The sequence below is a fragment of the Cucurbita maxima genome, unplaced genomic scaffold (assembly GCF_002738345.1).
Source record: "Cucurbita maxima cultivar Rimu unplaced genomic scaffold, Cmax_1.0 Cma_Scf00027, whole genome shotgun sequence".
In the NCBI taxonomy this organism is placed as follows: domain Eukaryota; kingdom Viridiplantae; phylum Streptophyta; class Magnoliopsida; order Cucurbitales; family Cucurbitaceae; genus Cucurbita; species Cucurbita maxima.
Window position 1 is genome coordinate 767,156 of NW_019272043.1, and position 16,016 is coordinate 783,171.

Here is a 16,016-nt window from a genome sequence, read left to right on the forward strand (position 1 = left end):
CTTTTTTTTCCAAATACAAAGTATACCAATTTTCCAGCTTCGTTTGTTCGTTTTTCCCAGGTATATTTCTATTTCTATTTGTTTAACGAAAGTCTCAAACTGTCTACTAATTTAGATGAGAATACTCTCTCTATTGATACACGGATTTTTGATAAAACAAAGACATTAAAACTTTTAAAGAAGGATTGATAGTGTATGATCCAAAGTTTAGGACATGGGTACTAATATTTGATTATAATTTTTAGTGCGTAATAGCCTATTAGATAAAAAATGAAAAATATAGCCTCGTTGGATCGACCATCCTTCTTAACTTTGAGATAGCAAGGATTTTTTGATCACGATCGGAGATATTCATTTAGTTCCGTGTTTTATGTAGACTCATTTTTAAATAAGAGGGAGGAAATTGAGACAACACCCTTCCAAAATTTTGCGCAGTTTAATATCTCTATATAAAATATAATATAATATATATGTTTAGAAATTAGGTCTGAAATTATATTATGTTTTTCTTTATTTATAAAATATTATAAAATTTATTATGCATTTTTTAATAAAAATTATATTACCAAAGAAAAAAAGAAACTACTCGTTAAATATAATTATATATTATAAAGATGAGAAAAATCCTTATAAAATTTATGTTAGAAAATTAATTCTAAAATAAATTAAATGGAAAGTTTGGCAGGAATAAAGATTAAAATAGGAGGTGAGAAAGAGGACGAAGAAGGTTTCTCTATCTTGTCTCGTCTTGCTCCGCTCCATGAATATCTCTAGTGAGGATGCGAAAGTGACTCTTAACATGATAAGGTACGTCGAAGTAGGTTTTCCTTCTTTGTTTTATGTTTTATGGTATTGATTTTTCCTTCTTAATATGGTGCCGTGATTGATCGGAAGGAGCTTCAAACTTCAATTTTATGTTTTATGGTATTGATTTTTCCGATTTTCTTGGAACTCAATTGAAAGTTTAAAATAAAAAATGATGTTTTTTTTTTTTTTAATACAGAATTTTAGAGTAAAAATTATTATTTTTTCATCATTTTTTCTATTAAACTTAGCGGCTGCTTCCCTTCTTTTCTCTTTGGTTAAAATATTAATAGTTCGTAAATTGAAAAAAAAAAGAACCGACTAGTTAAATAATATTGCAAACATGTTTGGTAATTTTTCTAATTTCTAAATATTTAAAAATATTTATAAAAAAAGAAAGCCAAATTTAAGAAACTATACTTCATCTTCGTATATGATTGAATCATGTGAAGCATAACAATGTACATATATTTCCCTCTTTGTATATGATTGAATCATGTCTCTATCTCATTGACATCTCGATTTCCATCAACATATTCTATGGATCATGATGTCATTCCATGTCTCGAGACACATCAACTATCTTGACTTGTTCAGATACATCTGTTAGGAGTTGACCCATGTGTCGATCATCTCATCAAGACATTCCGAACATCCATCCATTTGAGTTTTCTCGATTATCAAACTCGCCCGTGTCCATGCTAAACCATTTACGACATACATTCCAAATCATGGGTGCATAATCCAACCTCCAACACATGGGCTACAACGCAATATTGGCACACCCATGTCATCCAATACTGTCTTTAAAAGACACTTTTCAAAGGAAGATGCCCGAGATGCTTGTCCCATGATACTTACCCAAGCTGACACATCACTCGCTTCGACCTCAAAGTCTAAAAGGTTAATCGATAGTTGACACATACCCACCTTAGAGATTAGAGATTAGAGACTAAAATTTCATACGTAAATATGGAATTTTATAAAATCAACTGGCTGAAATCAGGAAAAATAGTTTGTTCCAGCCGCTCTCATTTCCTGTTCAGACATTCATTGATAAGTTTACAGGCTAGAATACAATGACCTTGGCTCAGTCATTTTGTATTTGTGCAACTTTTTCTCTATACAAAATTAGTAATGCTTCCAATAGAGAAAACAGTGGTTCATGCAGCTAGAGATGAAACCAAAACTAATGATAAACTGGAACTTAACATAATTTAAGCTCAAATATAAGACAAGAGAATCAATATATATGTATATATGTAAGGGAATCGAATGAAAAACATTACTTAAAACTCAATATTATTCTTCCAGAGATGAACTTTGGCTGAATGCAACCAAAATGAGAGATGCGGCACCAATGGGAATTGTAGTAGCTAGGTCTTCAGACTTGGGATATTTGCTGTTTCAATTTCTGAATTGATTTGAGTTTCGATTCACAAATTTTTATAAACTCATTTAACACTACGTCCTTCCCGGTAACTAGCTTTCTTGCAACATCTACAGTATTCCATGACTTCAATGCTTCAGATATCCTATGACCAAGTTCAGTATTGTCCATGGGCGACGTCAAGGTTTCGAGTGCGTGGAAGACTTGCCCAGGTCCTTTGTTGTTGTTTCCACTCTTTTGAATAGACAAGAGTATGGCTTCTAATTTACCTTCATCCGATTGGTTGACAAACACACTTAACCAGTTCATCAGGACCTCTAGAATACTACACAAAGATTGTGTTGAATCCCGAATTGCAAGAAATAGAGGAGAAGAGGTTAGCTCAGCGGAGCTTGTTTTCTTCTTCCTTTTACCTGATGGGAGAGAAGATCGGACACAGGCTTGGAGTATAAGACTATGCCAAGCTAATGGCTCTGAAACCAACTGCAAGAGCGTCCTTATGTCGGTATACGGGGTGAAGATTGTGAACTCCAAGGATCCAACTTGCTCCAAGATGTAGTTTTCCAGAAGAGAATTGACGATACGCCAGGCATGAAACTGACATCCATCAGCTTTTTCTTCCCCTAGCTCACCAGAGCTTAAGTTCCATGCATTTAGAAATACAGCAAAATTCAACCATTCAGCCAAATTGGAGCCAAAATCCTGCAAAGAAAAAAAAAAAAAAAACAAACACGATGATGATAATAACAAAAATGCTAGAACAATATCTGGGACACTAGAAAACTGACAGTAGGCTCTTGAGCCACTTCAGTTATAAAGCATACATCATTCCTCCCCCATATCAGAAAAAAGATAACGCAAGTCACATGCTCAAACTTGTTAAAATTTGAAACTCTACATAATTGTAAAGACAATTAAACATTAACAAAAAAAGCAATGGAAAGCAAGGTCGCATAAACCATTGACCTGATTACTTGCAGATAAGTAGCTGTTTTCATTTCATTGAGAACGTCTGAGTGTATACAAAAGGCAGGCTTTATAGCTAAAGAACTTGATACACAGTAATCGATTCACCAATAAATATGTTTTAGACAAACAACGTACTTTTTAAGAACTACCTTAAAATCTTGTATGTGTAGTTTAACAATAAATTTGTATATTTTTTGGACAAACAGGAACATACCTTACAGAACTTAGTCCACTAAAACCCCCCATAACCGAGAAACAGCAGGAACATACCTTATACGAACTTAGTCCATTAGAAACCCCCGTGACCAGTTCAACTGCATTCTCAAAAGTAGATCCCAACATTTTTGCATAGCTCTCAAGCAAGCATTTTAGCTCCGAGGAGATTTTGGGATCAGACAGAGAACCATTAATCTCAAAGTTCTCCTTGGTTGATGTTGAAACACTCTGAATAGAGAGGTAAAGCATGCGAGGAAGAAGAGATCTCTTCTCAACATTTCTCCTAACACCGGCTTCCAGATTTTTGTTCTACAATAGTCCCACAGTTTACAGCAGTGAGAAAAAGTGATTGAACATATTCATTCAAAAAGAAATTTGGAAAAGAACTAAAAAGTTCGAACTAAATTCAAAATTAGAGAGTTGCAAGAATAGGGGGAAGAAAACAAAACAACCGAAGAGCCTGAACAAATAAATTTGGGCAGAAGTTTCCAGGCGTAAATCAGTTAATCAAACAAGGGAATATCATTAATGAAGCATTGGAGTTCCTTACCAAGTTCTCACTCGGAAAATAGGAAATTTCTTCAAAAGGATCTGACAACAAAAAATACCGTCAACCATAGTCCATGAAAATACTGTCAAACACCAAAACAGGATGCAAATTCTGATGTTATCCCAAAAGAAAAAGATGGGACGAATCAAAGATCATTGGATTTCTTCTCTTCTGATAAAACATTTTACAAAATTATGACATTAAAAACGAATATAAACATTCAAGCCTAGCGGAGAAGGAATATTCTGTTGCTTCCCAAGGAATGACATCTATCATCAAATTTCAGATTCTAATAACCCAACAAACCCAACAATTATGTCCTAAACCAACCAAAATTACACATGAACTTATCCCAAAAAATTTACTATCAAATTAATCATTGTGTTAATTTTAAAGGGGCAAAATATTTAACCATTATGCTCAATTCCTGACAAGTCAAAATTTAATTCGTATAAAAGATAAAAGAAAAACAACCTAAAAGATAATTTTTATCTGATGTCGGAGTCCACCATGGGCGTGACTGCAAATCTTCATTAAAAGTTAGAGGTTTAGAGGTGATCTTATTAGACAGCTCAACAAATTGAATCCCATATTTCAAGCTCTCAAGAACAGCCTAAAAAAAGAAGAAATCTTGAATCAGTCGCATTAAAGAAAAGAAGTCCTATCGACAAGATGACACAATGACTCATGTGAGTAGTACCTCCTCTTCTTCAATGTTATGTGCATGTTGCTTTAACTGTAAAATAGATTCTTCCACTCTTGCAACTAGATACTGGTTAGAGTGTTGCAACCGTTCTTTGAATTGAACAAATTCAATAACCTGAAAGATAATAGATTGAGATGTTTACATCACAAACACAACTACTGGACCAGAGCAAAGATGGATCATATATTTTAATTTCTTGAAATCATGAGTTGACATCATCATTAATTACTTTTATCTGGGACAGGTTCACTAAAAGGGAAAAAGATAAAGAGCTGAGGACAAGAAGTTGGGAGGAGGAATCACGATGGTTGCACAACGAATTGCAAGGAGTTGCAAACAGTAGCTGGAGAGTTATGAAGAATACGCGGCTCAACAATCCAGTTTGGTTCAATGTGCGGCATGGTTCACAGACCAATGACTTGTTCAACTGGTCAGTGGGTAAGGTCAATGGTTAATAGTTCAATTGGATCGATCTGAATCAATTTTTCTTCTTGATTCCATTTTTAAGGTCCATTTACTTCGATTATCCTTGTTTTAGGCTGAAATTGTATTGTATGAGGCTGATTTAGGATGTTTTGCTAGGAATTTTCAAGTAATTGCTAGTCCAAGGAGGATTGGAATGTTATAGCCTACTATTTCTCTCGATTCAAGGTAAGACACTTTCCTGCTGGATGACTACTGCTTTAAATATTTTCGAACTGTTAGATACGTGTGCATGTGATTGTTTTGTGAACTGTTGTGATGTTTGGACATACTTGTAAATGATATTTTAAACACTATGAAACCTTATGTACGTATGGAAACCTGAGACAATTATCTCTATATGTCCCCTCTATGTCCCTGAGAATTTTGTAGTATTTACTTATATGTGTACATGAGGATTACATTAGAATGCAAGACAATTACCTATATGTGTGCATGAGAATTGTAGCATTACCTATTTGTGTGCATGGAAATATAGTATTACCTATTTGTGTGCATGGAAATTACGTTGGACTAAACATCCTTGTGGCAATTAGTTATGTGTGTATGGGAATTGTATCACCTCCATGTGATATGGCCTTGTGGCAATCACCTATCAGGGATTATACATGCGTGTTGTGATTTTTACTTGTGACAACTGCTCATTTGAGTGCTTGGGAGTAGACCAATTTTGAATGATTTATAGCTATTTCAATTTGCAATATTTACTGTAAATGTATGCATATATGACCCCAACAGCGGGTTACTGAGTATTTTCGGTACTTAGCCTTTCTCAAAATGTTTTTTTTAGGCAAAGGCGAGGGCATGCGGGGGTTGTGACGAGAAGGACCACTAGTTGCCGAGACTGTTGATATGTTTTATTTGAACTTATTCATCTTTTCAATTATCTACTCTGAAGTTACTTAGACTTTTCTTTCATTTGTTTGGCAAACCTGTTCCACTGTTTACGAAGTTTTCTACTAGATTTGAGTGAAATATTTTCTTCTGGTTTGATTTTGAAGGGATATAAAGCTTAATTGTTTTCTTGAAAGGTACGAGTTTGCCACATGCATGTTTTTGTTCTTCCACTCTAAAATGGTGCAACCATGCATATGGTAACTAACTTGGTCGGTCTAGGGTTTTAAAAAGTTGGATCATTACACTCAAAGAACTTGTTTCTTTCTATCTATGATATCCATATTAATCCTAAAGTGGGGAATCATCAAACAATTATATAATATATTTTTTTTAATATCTCTATACTATCTTATACAAGCCCCGACTATTCTCACACAAGTGATGAATCATCAAACAGACATATAATGGGTTTTTTTTAATACCCATGAGTATTTGGGTCTCTTACCCACACCTCAACTAATCTCACAGGATAACAACTTGAACCAACAAAATAGTGGATAATCAAACAATTATATGGTGGATATTTATATTTTGTACCATGTGCAAAGGTCATGACCAACAGAAAAAAAGACAGCAAAGTTCCCCAAAAAAAAAAATTAATAATAATAATAATAAATAAATAAAAAGAAAATAAAGGAAAAACAGTTTGAATCAATTTTATCCCAAACATATCATAATAGCATACTATATCTAGTTTTATTTCTTTAATTACACTGCACCGCTAAATGTGCCATCGGTAAAAAATTTGTGTACCTGCACAAGAAAAGAGGTTGAAAATACCCGAAATAGCATATACCAATAAAAAATATAGAAAAGCAACGTGTACACAGCAACACAAGTGCATTCTCCCGCATGCAAACACAGGGAGAGCACATTGTACTACTGCTTGATAAAATATGAATGGAGAAAAGCCGCAGGTCTTGCATGTTAAATGTTCCAATATACAATCTACAAAGCTAATACTTTGACTTACTTTTGAATAACTTCTATGGCGATATGCAAGAAATGTAAGATCCGCAGACTCTCTGAAGTGATCATCCATAAACTTCAAGTAGTCATTTACAAGATTACTAAGATCTTCCCAAAGAGGAGATACCAGCATATGGGGTAAAATGTGGTGTGAAACAGTTTCCATCAGGATATTCTTTACATCCAACAACTTATACCTTGAAGAAGAAACAGAGTCAACACTCTTATCAAGCATTGCTAAACAAAGAGGAAAAAGCAAAAGACAAAGAAAGCACTAAGTTAAATACTGACCATTCATATGCTGAAGAAAGGGCACCTAGATAGGAATATAGATGCAACAATAAGATCTTGTACTGCCAAACGTATCTGTCAAAAAAAGAGAATTAGATTTACGGTTAGATAAGAGAACTGGAAACTGCCCATGCATCTAGAGTAGGGGTATTTGCAATGTCAGTTCCGCTCATTGGGTAGGGGTAGTATAACTTGAATATGGGTTCCTCGTGCCTTCTGGCGTTAATTAAATTTTAAAAGAAAAATAAGCTCTCTAGAATTCTTGCAAATGTGTCTGCTGCTTCATCGTGCACTTTAGAACCCAACACTAACAGTTATTTTAATGAAAAAAAAAAAAGGAGAAGAAATTATTTTGATGGATGGTTTATCAGTTTTAAAATGATACTTATTAGGAGGCCACATCAATGGCCATGGCAAATACATATTTACATCTTCACAGAATGATTGGTCCTGTCGCCTCTATGGAAACCTTCATTGTGGTGGTTCAAGTATACATGCATATATATACCAACATATCTATGATAAAGGCTTTATTTATAGATTCAAATGATAAACATATCTAACCTTCTGATGGTCAAGCCCCACTCCAAAACCAGAATAGCCTCTATGATGTAGCCAAAATTTTGTGAACGCCAAAAGAGCTATACCAGAAACAGTTATAAAACCAAGATATATCATCAGTAAAGGACAAGTGGACTTGCCTCATTATCACAATATAAAGTAAACAATACAGTAGCAGACACGCCCTTCAGCCATGCCCAGTGCAACTGACTTCTAGTCTAGCTCAATATAAGAAACACAATAAAGTAGCTCAACTGCAAGGGTTGATGGCATGGTGGCAAATGATAAGTGGTCATGGTTTCTTTCCCCTTGGGCAACCTCACCAGAATTAAAAGGGTAAAAACATTGTTTCTAAATTTTTTCTCCAGACCATAAGTTGGTGGAATTCTTGGTATAAAAAAACAAAACAAAAGGAGCCACGAAAGCTAATTCATGAAATTAGACTAGTACAATACATTGATAACTATCCAATAACATTTACAGCACTCAACAATGAAGTAAAATGATCCATCATCAACATATAAACAAACCTGAACCAGCACATTGCATATCAGTGATAAAAGCTCTTCCCCATGCATACTTTCTTGAGGATCTAAATCTTTTGAAAGTGGGAGGTTTTTACAGTACATCTCTGCCATCTGTACCGCACAGCGCTCAAGTTCTGAGAAAGAACAGCATAATATATCAATTTTCATGGCATAAAATACAACTCCATGATAAAGTTTGCAAAAGAAACATGTTGTGCAACATACAAAATAGGCCACATCTTCAAGTGTATTTGATAATCTACCCCTAAAATACTTGGAATTCATTGCACAAATGGCATGACATTAGACAAATTAAAGCTAACACTTCTCTCAAGTTTTCTATGAATTATCTTTTTCTAATGCTACATCCTTAGTGTAGTTCCTAGTGCATAGCTTGTAGGTATTGTCATGTAAATGCAGCACACTGAGGTTACAAGAATCAATGACATGAAATCAGGGGACACACCAGAGACAGGTTGATGGAACATATTTCCACTCAAATCTTGAAGTTTTAAAAGCGTTATTGACTGTCCAAGGGCCTTAGTTGTGATGATAGATGTAGCGGGAGTGGTTTTCTTTAACTTCTCCAGTAATTCAGTCCTTTTATCAGGAGTTAACACCTCAAGGAACATCTCGACATCAGAAGTGAAGCAAGCTAGGTGACCAAATCTGTGATCGGGATACAAAATATCATTGGAATAAAATCACAATATCATTCACGAATGAAATTCAAACACAATCCTATAACCCCATGATAACCAACCAATCTAACTTGAGATAAAATGGTTGAAACTTGACACTCCCTTGGTTGGTTAGCCTTTTCCCTCGTGACACATTAAAACAATATTTTGCCATTAAATTTATTGGTAGCATTCCAACAAAAGCTATTCTTTATCATTATTATTATTTCCATATCTATATGAAACAAAGACAGCATTAAGAAAACAATCAAAAGAACAGCCTAGAGATCAAGGAAGAAGTGCGCCCCCTAGCCTAGAGGAGAAGTGGACAGAGCACGTCCAAATTAGAATTATAACATTAAAGGCAGTAAATAAGAATGGAAATGATGTTAGAACTCCTAATATCATAAAAAGATTGAAAATGAGTTGCAACAAAAAGCAGCCCTCATCGGGAGTGCGTTCATGCTCCAAGTTGGACAGTGCTAATAAACAAAATAATGAAAAAGAAAAGAAAATAGAATTTGAATTTTAGACTCTGGAAGTCAAAATGCAAAATGTACCTGACATAATAATCAGTAAGGCCCCTCAACAAATTTTCGTCATTACCCTTGCCATGCATGTGCTTTCTCCTTTCAATTTCAAGATTTGCCAAGAATGGGCCCCTTAAAAATTTGTTGTTATCGTCTTCTTGTAGTCTTTGTATAACAGCTGATGCATTTGATATACGAGAATTAAACTGCATGCCCAGTTTTGATAAATCAGATCAGAGCTTTTCTTGTTAAAAAAATAAAAAAGAAGGTAGAGCTGCCTACTCCTAAAGTAACATTAATACAATAAGCAGAGAACTTTAGAGAGTAGATATGTACCAATTCTTCTGCCAAAGGTGAGATCTTGCAAAGCACCTTCTTTGGTAGGTGAATTGGGTCAATACTCGCTTCAGTGCACCAGTTACTATCATCCTCCAGCAGACAGCTTAGATAATGTAGAAAACACTCCCAATCATCAGGGCTGCCAAACAGAAAGAAAAACAATAATTGTTATATATATTAAACGTACAGCAATATGGCATCAAATCAACAGTTTGGCATTCATATATGCACACAGGTACATACATCAGTATGATGCTGAGGGATTTGGGATTGAGAGGTGTTGACTGAGAATTTAGCACGAGGTTTTGAACATTGCAATGGTCAGTATCAGAAATAGGCATGCAGCAGAAGGAAAATACACAGGAAGGGAAAAAAACAATATAAACGGACAAATGTATGGGACATGACAAGACTAAACCAAGCAAAATCAAGCCAGAAAGAAAAGGAGAGAAACACGTGATGTAACGCCTCACATTTAAGGTAAGGTGAATTACATTATCTTGGGGATTAATTTTGACTTGATTAAGTTAATTGAAACGTTGATTGGAACAAAATTTGAGTAAATTAGATTTCAGTAGGATAAGTGAAGTTAATTAAATTTCTGAAGTTATTTCATGTGCGATATCTAATTAAGTCCCAAAGTTCAAAATTTTTAGAATTTAATTATCCATTGTTCTTTTTTTATTCAAGTTTGAAAAGTCCAATCTTATTTTTCAAAGATATTAGCCAAATCATTTAGGAAGTTTTAAACTAGAGTTTAAGTTGGAAAGGAGGAAAAGGAAAAGGAATAAAAGAAAACCCTAAAAGAATGTTCAAATATTATTTATTTTCCCTCTCTTTCCTTTCTCCATCTCATTCCACCCTCCTGAAAGTTCTTCTTGCCAGCATCCTACTCCCGACGATTAAAGGCAGCTGGTCTTTGCAGGTTTTTTCTCAGTGACACAGATGCAACCTCTGGCTGTAGGCGTGCAAGACTGCAGTGTGGCTTGCAAACAGGTGTTGGATCCAGCTTCTTCATGATGACGATTTGTTCCAGCAGTCAGTGACCATCGACGGCTTGCTCCCTGGCCAACGAACAGCAACAACTGGTCTTGGGTGGCAGTGACCTAAGGTTTGTTTTCTTCAGCCTGTTTCTTTGTCGTTCATGAGCTCTTGATCGTCACCCACCACTCCAAACAACCCAATTTGATTTTAACCTTAACAATATAGGTATAGATCCACGATTCGAACCTTTTCGAACTACAACCAGCAAGAACTTAGAGTTTTCTTGGTAAGAATTATTGGGTAATATGCATCACTAACCCTTTTCTAATTTGAATTAAGTACTCTAAATTAGTTTTAATTTATTGAAATTCTTTTTATGTTATAATCCTAGTTGTACTATGTTTTTAGAGACGACATTGGGTAAGAAGTTAGTAGCCTTAACTTAAAATTATAGGATTGATGTGACTATGTTTTAATTATTGGATTGATATCTTAGGTTGATATGAAGACTTTCATTGGACTATTTGGTTGTCTTCTTGAGTAGTTAAAAAGGTAAGTGGCTCTGCTTTCGAAATGCCTTAGTGCTATGTTGTTTGTTGATTGAAACTTTATGATTGATGTGTATCATATGTTAACTGAAAAATGTTCTGAATATTGAATTCATGTCTCGTGTTTACATGTACTGATATTGGTAGTGGGGTTACTTATTGAGTATTTAATACTCAAACTTTTCTTTAAATTTTTTTGGGTACAGACACAAAGACATACAAGGCAAATGACGAAATCATTTTCTGACTGTGTCATGGGGTCAATGTCAGCATGTTTTCACTTCTACGTTATTTCATGAGTTAATGAGTTTTATTTGTTAAGGATAATTTATGGGATCATTTAAAATGGTTTATTCTATGTTTTTAAATGTTTTTAAGAGATCCCAAATAAAGTTTTAGATTATATTACAAAAAATATTATTCACTATACTTTTCTCAAGGATTTTTAAATGAGATTAGCATGCATGTAGTAATGTCCCTAGTTAGTATTAGTTTAAGAAGTTAGGTTGTTTCGATTGGTATTAGAGTCCAAGGTTATGGGTTCTATTACACATGCAAAACTCATTTTTTGTATCAACGAACTCTTGTGACAATATATTTCCATGAGTAGATTTGATCGGAATAAAACAAGAAAGGCTTAAAGTTTAGACAACAAAAAATGGGAAACACATAAGTACTCCATTTTTTGGGATCTATGAACTACCATTACCAAATATTTCCATCATTAGGCTTGATCAAGATACGCATTGATTTGAAAACATACCGTAACTCCAAGATTCTCTGAAATATATTGGCAGCATCAGCAAAATCACCTGCCCGAGCAAGAAGCCTCCCCTGTCAACTTGAAGCCAAAGTTTACTAATACAAATGAGCTCATTACTTTATGAATGACTATTAACATAGATTGCTAATCTTGCGATAATAATGGTTTTGGCATTGATAAAACAAAAAACTATATGCTCTTTTCCTAAATGAATAATGGAGAAACTGGCAATTCAGTGGTAGGTGTTAGAGGGAGATATCTGCAATATCAGTCGCTTCACATACCTTAATACTTCGTACAAAACCAAGATGAACAAAAATAAAAAGAAAAATAAAGGAAAAAAAGGAAAAATAATCAAAATTAGCTTCAGATGTTTCTTCATCACCATTTTCTTGCACTGAAGAAAAGGGCGGATTCAGAGAAAAAATACCAATTCTGAAATCCTAGACTAAGAATAATCATCAGTACTCAATTTTTTCAAAGTGCATTATCAAATCAGACAAAAGATGTGATATTGCTAACTAAACTGAGTAAAACTTAAAAATCATGCAATAACAAATTAAGACACTTGTCTACAATATCTTGAACTAGTCTACAACTGTCCCCATGCTATTAATTCAATTAACTCGTACGGATGAAATAATGAAAATAGGAAATCTTTGAATTGAATAAGTAGGATGGAGAAAGTCCACTATTATTTACATTGCATAATGTTGTTCTCATATAATCTGTTGTTTAATGCTAATGAAAAAAAGACTTTAGAAAATACCTGTATGCGAAGTCTATCAACTTCAACAGTTAATAATGATCCCAACTTCCCAGTGAGAACTTCCAAAGCATCTTCATACTTGGCTTGATGTTCCAATATTGAAATGTAAACCATAATAGCTACAAGGATAGGCAAACATTAAACGGATGTAAATCACTTTTGATTGTACAGAAGCCTTTCCATACTGGTTATAAGTATTACAACAAGAAAAATATTTAAACTACAAAAATAAATAAATTACACCTTCAGGTTCGTGTAAGCTATGGGATGTAATATGCTTTTTGAGTAAACCCTCAGCTAATAGCAACAGCTTTTCCCCACCACCACCACAAAGCACCTGCAAGAAATTCACTAACTGCATCATAAGCAAAATGCTAATGGATACCTTAATCAAGATCTAATAATCAAGTTCACTTATTTGAACGAACAATCATAGTAATCTCCATATTATAGTAACGGTAGAACAATCTAGTAAGATCAAATTAGAAAAGAAGCTGATTCTCTCTTAATTGCATAGAAAACTATTCTTGTTTGAAACCAAGCAGTGAATACTTTGATAGTCAATACCTTATATGTTTTAACTATAACAAGCTTTTAATTTAACAATGTCGCAATTTTTCAGGTATATTCACACTCAGCATTCATTAAAACTTCGACGAGGGAATCACTACAGTACTTATAGGAGAATTAACCAGAGAGCTCCAGCTTCCAAGAAACTGAAGTTTTAATCAATTTCCCAGGAAATACATCCGTGTCAGGGCTTGTGGGTTCAAGTATACAAACCCACCTAATATGAAACGATGGGTTTCCCTCTCTGGAATAGTATCCAAAATTCTGATCACGTATTCCAACAGCTACATCATAGTATAAAAATCTAAATCTTTTGTATTTAGCCCTACAACATATCTCCACAATTTGTTCACAAATTTGTCCAGAATTCACTCTTTCTCCCTGCTTTTCAGGTTTTTATATTTTCTTGATTAGGAAAGTAAATGCTATAAACGTAGTATCGAACAGCCAGTAGAACCTGCAATTGAATGCTACAGACTGCCCACAGCAAAAACCTTTCTTCACCTGCAAGTTTATACATCTTGATAGCTGTCTGTGAGGAAGAGGAGGGAAAGGAAAAAAGACATAAAAAAAAAATCATAGAATCATTATTATTATTATTAAGAAAGGGAACATCTGAACATTCATGAAGCATAAATAAAATGATATCCACAAATAAGCCAACATACAAAGAAAATTTGGGGTTTGGGAAAGGTGGCGAGGGACAAGAACCTGCTGCTGTTTAACAAACGAATACTCGCGAACATAGCAGTTGAAAAGCCCCATCATCAGATCGAGATGGTTTGGAAATTTTCCACAAGCATATTCATAACAGCCAGTTGCCAAGTCCACTGATTGCATGTAAGACAATGAGTTAAATCACAATCAGGAAAATGTAACGATATGGATATACATCGATTGAATTAGGTGAATTCTACTAACTATGGTCAAGTCGCTGGAAAACAATTTGTAACGTGCTCAGAGTAAGATCATCCATCAAGATAGAATCGTTAGTATACAGTAGCTCTTTGGCACTTAAACAGACAGATAAAGCTTCATCGGGCTTCCCCATTCTTTCCAAAATCAACGCTTTAAGTGCCTGAAAAAAACAAAATTCAAGTCGCTCCATTACCTTCAAACCTACTTGATAATTATTCAAGTCGCTTCATATCCTTAACGCATTCGGAACTGTTAGTGCATGATCGGAGTACTAGACTAACAATAGAACAGCATAAGAGAAAAAAATCCTATCAAGAATCTAAGATAGTCTTCAAACTTGAAGGACCTCATCACGAACAGCAACAATTAACCAAAAAAATGAATACTGAAGCTGCCTGAAATGCTATCAGAATGATTTTCTTTTCATTTCTCATATTGTGGGAGTGTACATAGTATAAATAAGCAGCCTCCCAGCTCTACACTTAATCAAACAAACATATTCTCCACAAGGCTAATTACTGACAAAAATGGAGACACGAAAAAAGAAAAGCGCACGCAAATTGCTACGAAAATACACATTATCAAGAAATGACAAATACTCAAGAATTATCAACAAGCTACAAAGAAGCCGAAATCACTCCGACTCAGAATCAACTGCAGAAAGTGAACGGTTGTATTTCATTACCAAGGCGTAAGGCGCATTCGGATATTTGGCAAGCAGTGTTGTTACAGCTTTGAGAGCATTCTTGAACTGCCTCGAATCGATGGCGTCCCATATCGGGCGCACTCGCCGCTCCGGTAACCCTCCGGCCAAACCGAACTTGGACGCCATTGAAACTCCTCGAAAGAAGTTGACAAGACGTGAATGCGATGATTCACTACGCAAATTGGAGATTCTATGAGCAACCGTTTCGTCGATTGAGTTGAAATTTAAGGGAGAATCAAGTAAGTGATGGTTGGTGGCAAACCTATTTTGAGCTGAGCTTTTGGAAGCCGAGTGTTCCAGTGGCGCCGATCGAAAAAAATTCCTACAGTGTGACTCGCTATCCATTCAAACCACACCCGACCTGTAGCCCGGCCCATTTTCAAAATCAACTATTTTGGGCCGTCTCCAAATATAAATTTTGAATTAAAAATGTCAAAATGATATATGGAAAATATTTTTAAAATTAAACATGCAATTTTTTTTTTAATGTTGTTTTATTTTTAGATAATAATCATAAAATAGTATTTATTTACTTCCAAAATTTCTAAACATTTTTTTGAAATATTTAGGGGAAAAAACACTTATGTTTTTAAAAATTAGAAATAAAACATGTTAATACACACCACATGAACGTTACCAAAAGATTTATTTTCTAATTTTTTTGAAATGGACAATGTTGTATTTACTATTAGCAAAAAAATACGAGCGTAATTCAACTAGTTAAAAAAATATACATCATTCAAACTCATTTAAGTATCATACTCTTCTATTAAAATGTCGATTTAAACATTTGATCTTTTAGTCGAGAATATATGTCTTAACTAATTGAGGAGAGGATCATGCTCA

The 16,016-nt window shown here is 34.5% G+C and overlaps 1 protein-coding gene across 1 annotated transcript; it reads right to left on the reverse strand.

Moving 5' to 3' along the window:
* Positions 1-1,882: 1,882 nt before the first annotated feature.
* LOC111499576 (N-terminal acetyltransferase B complex auxiliary subunit NAA25-like) lies at positions 1,883-15,483 on the reverse strand. Its single transcript, XM_023151165.1, has 19 exons — positions 15,150-15,483; positions 14,468-14,624; positions 14,258-14,376; positions 14,004-14,078; positions 13,220-13,313; positions 12,977-13,095; positions 12,208-12,278; positions 9,910-10,051; positions 9,604-9,779; positions 8,830-9,032; positions 8,367-8,497; positions 7,840-7,916; positions 7,276-7,350; positions 6,989-7,181; positions 4,630-4,749; positions 4,404-4,542; positions 3,930-3,970; positions 3,434-3,688; positions 1,883-2,896 (listed from the first exon to the last, which is right to left on the reverse strand). The coding sequence occupies exons 1-19, from the start codon at positions 15,294-15,296 to the stop codon at positions 2,189-2,191; spliced, it is 3,042 nt and encodes a 1,013-aa protein (XP_023006933.1). The 5' UTR covers positions 15,297-15,483; the 3' UTR covers positions 1,883-2,188.
* Between the last annotated feature and the right edge of the window lie 533 nt (positions 15,484-16,016).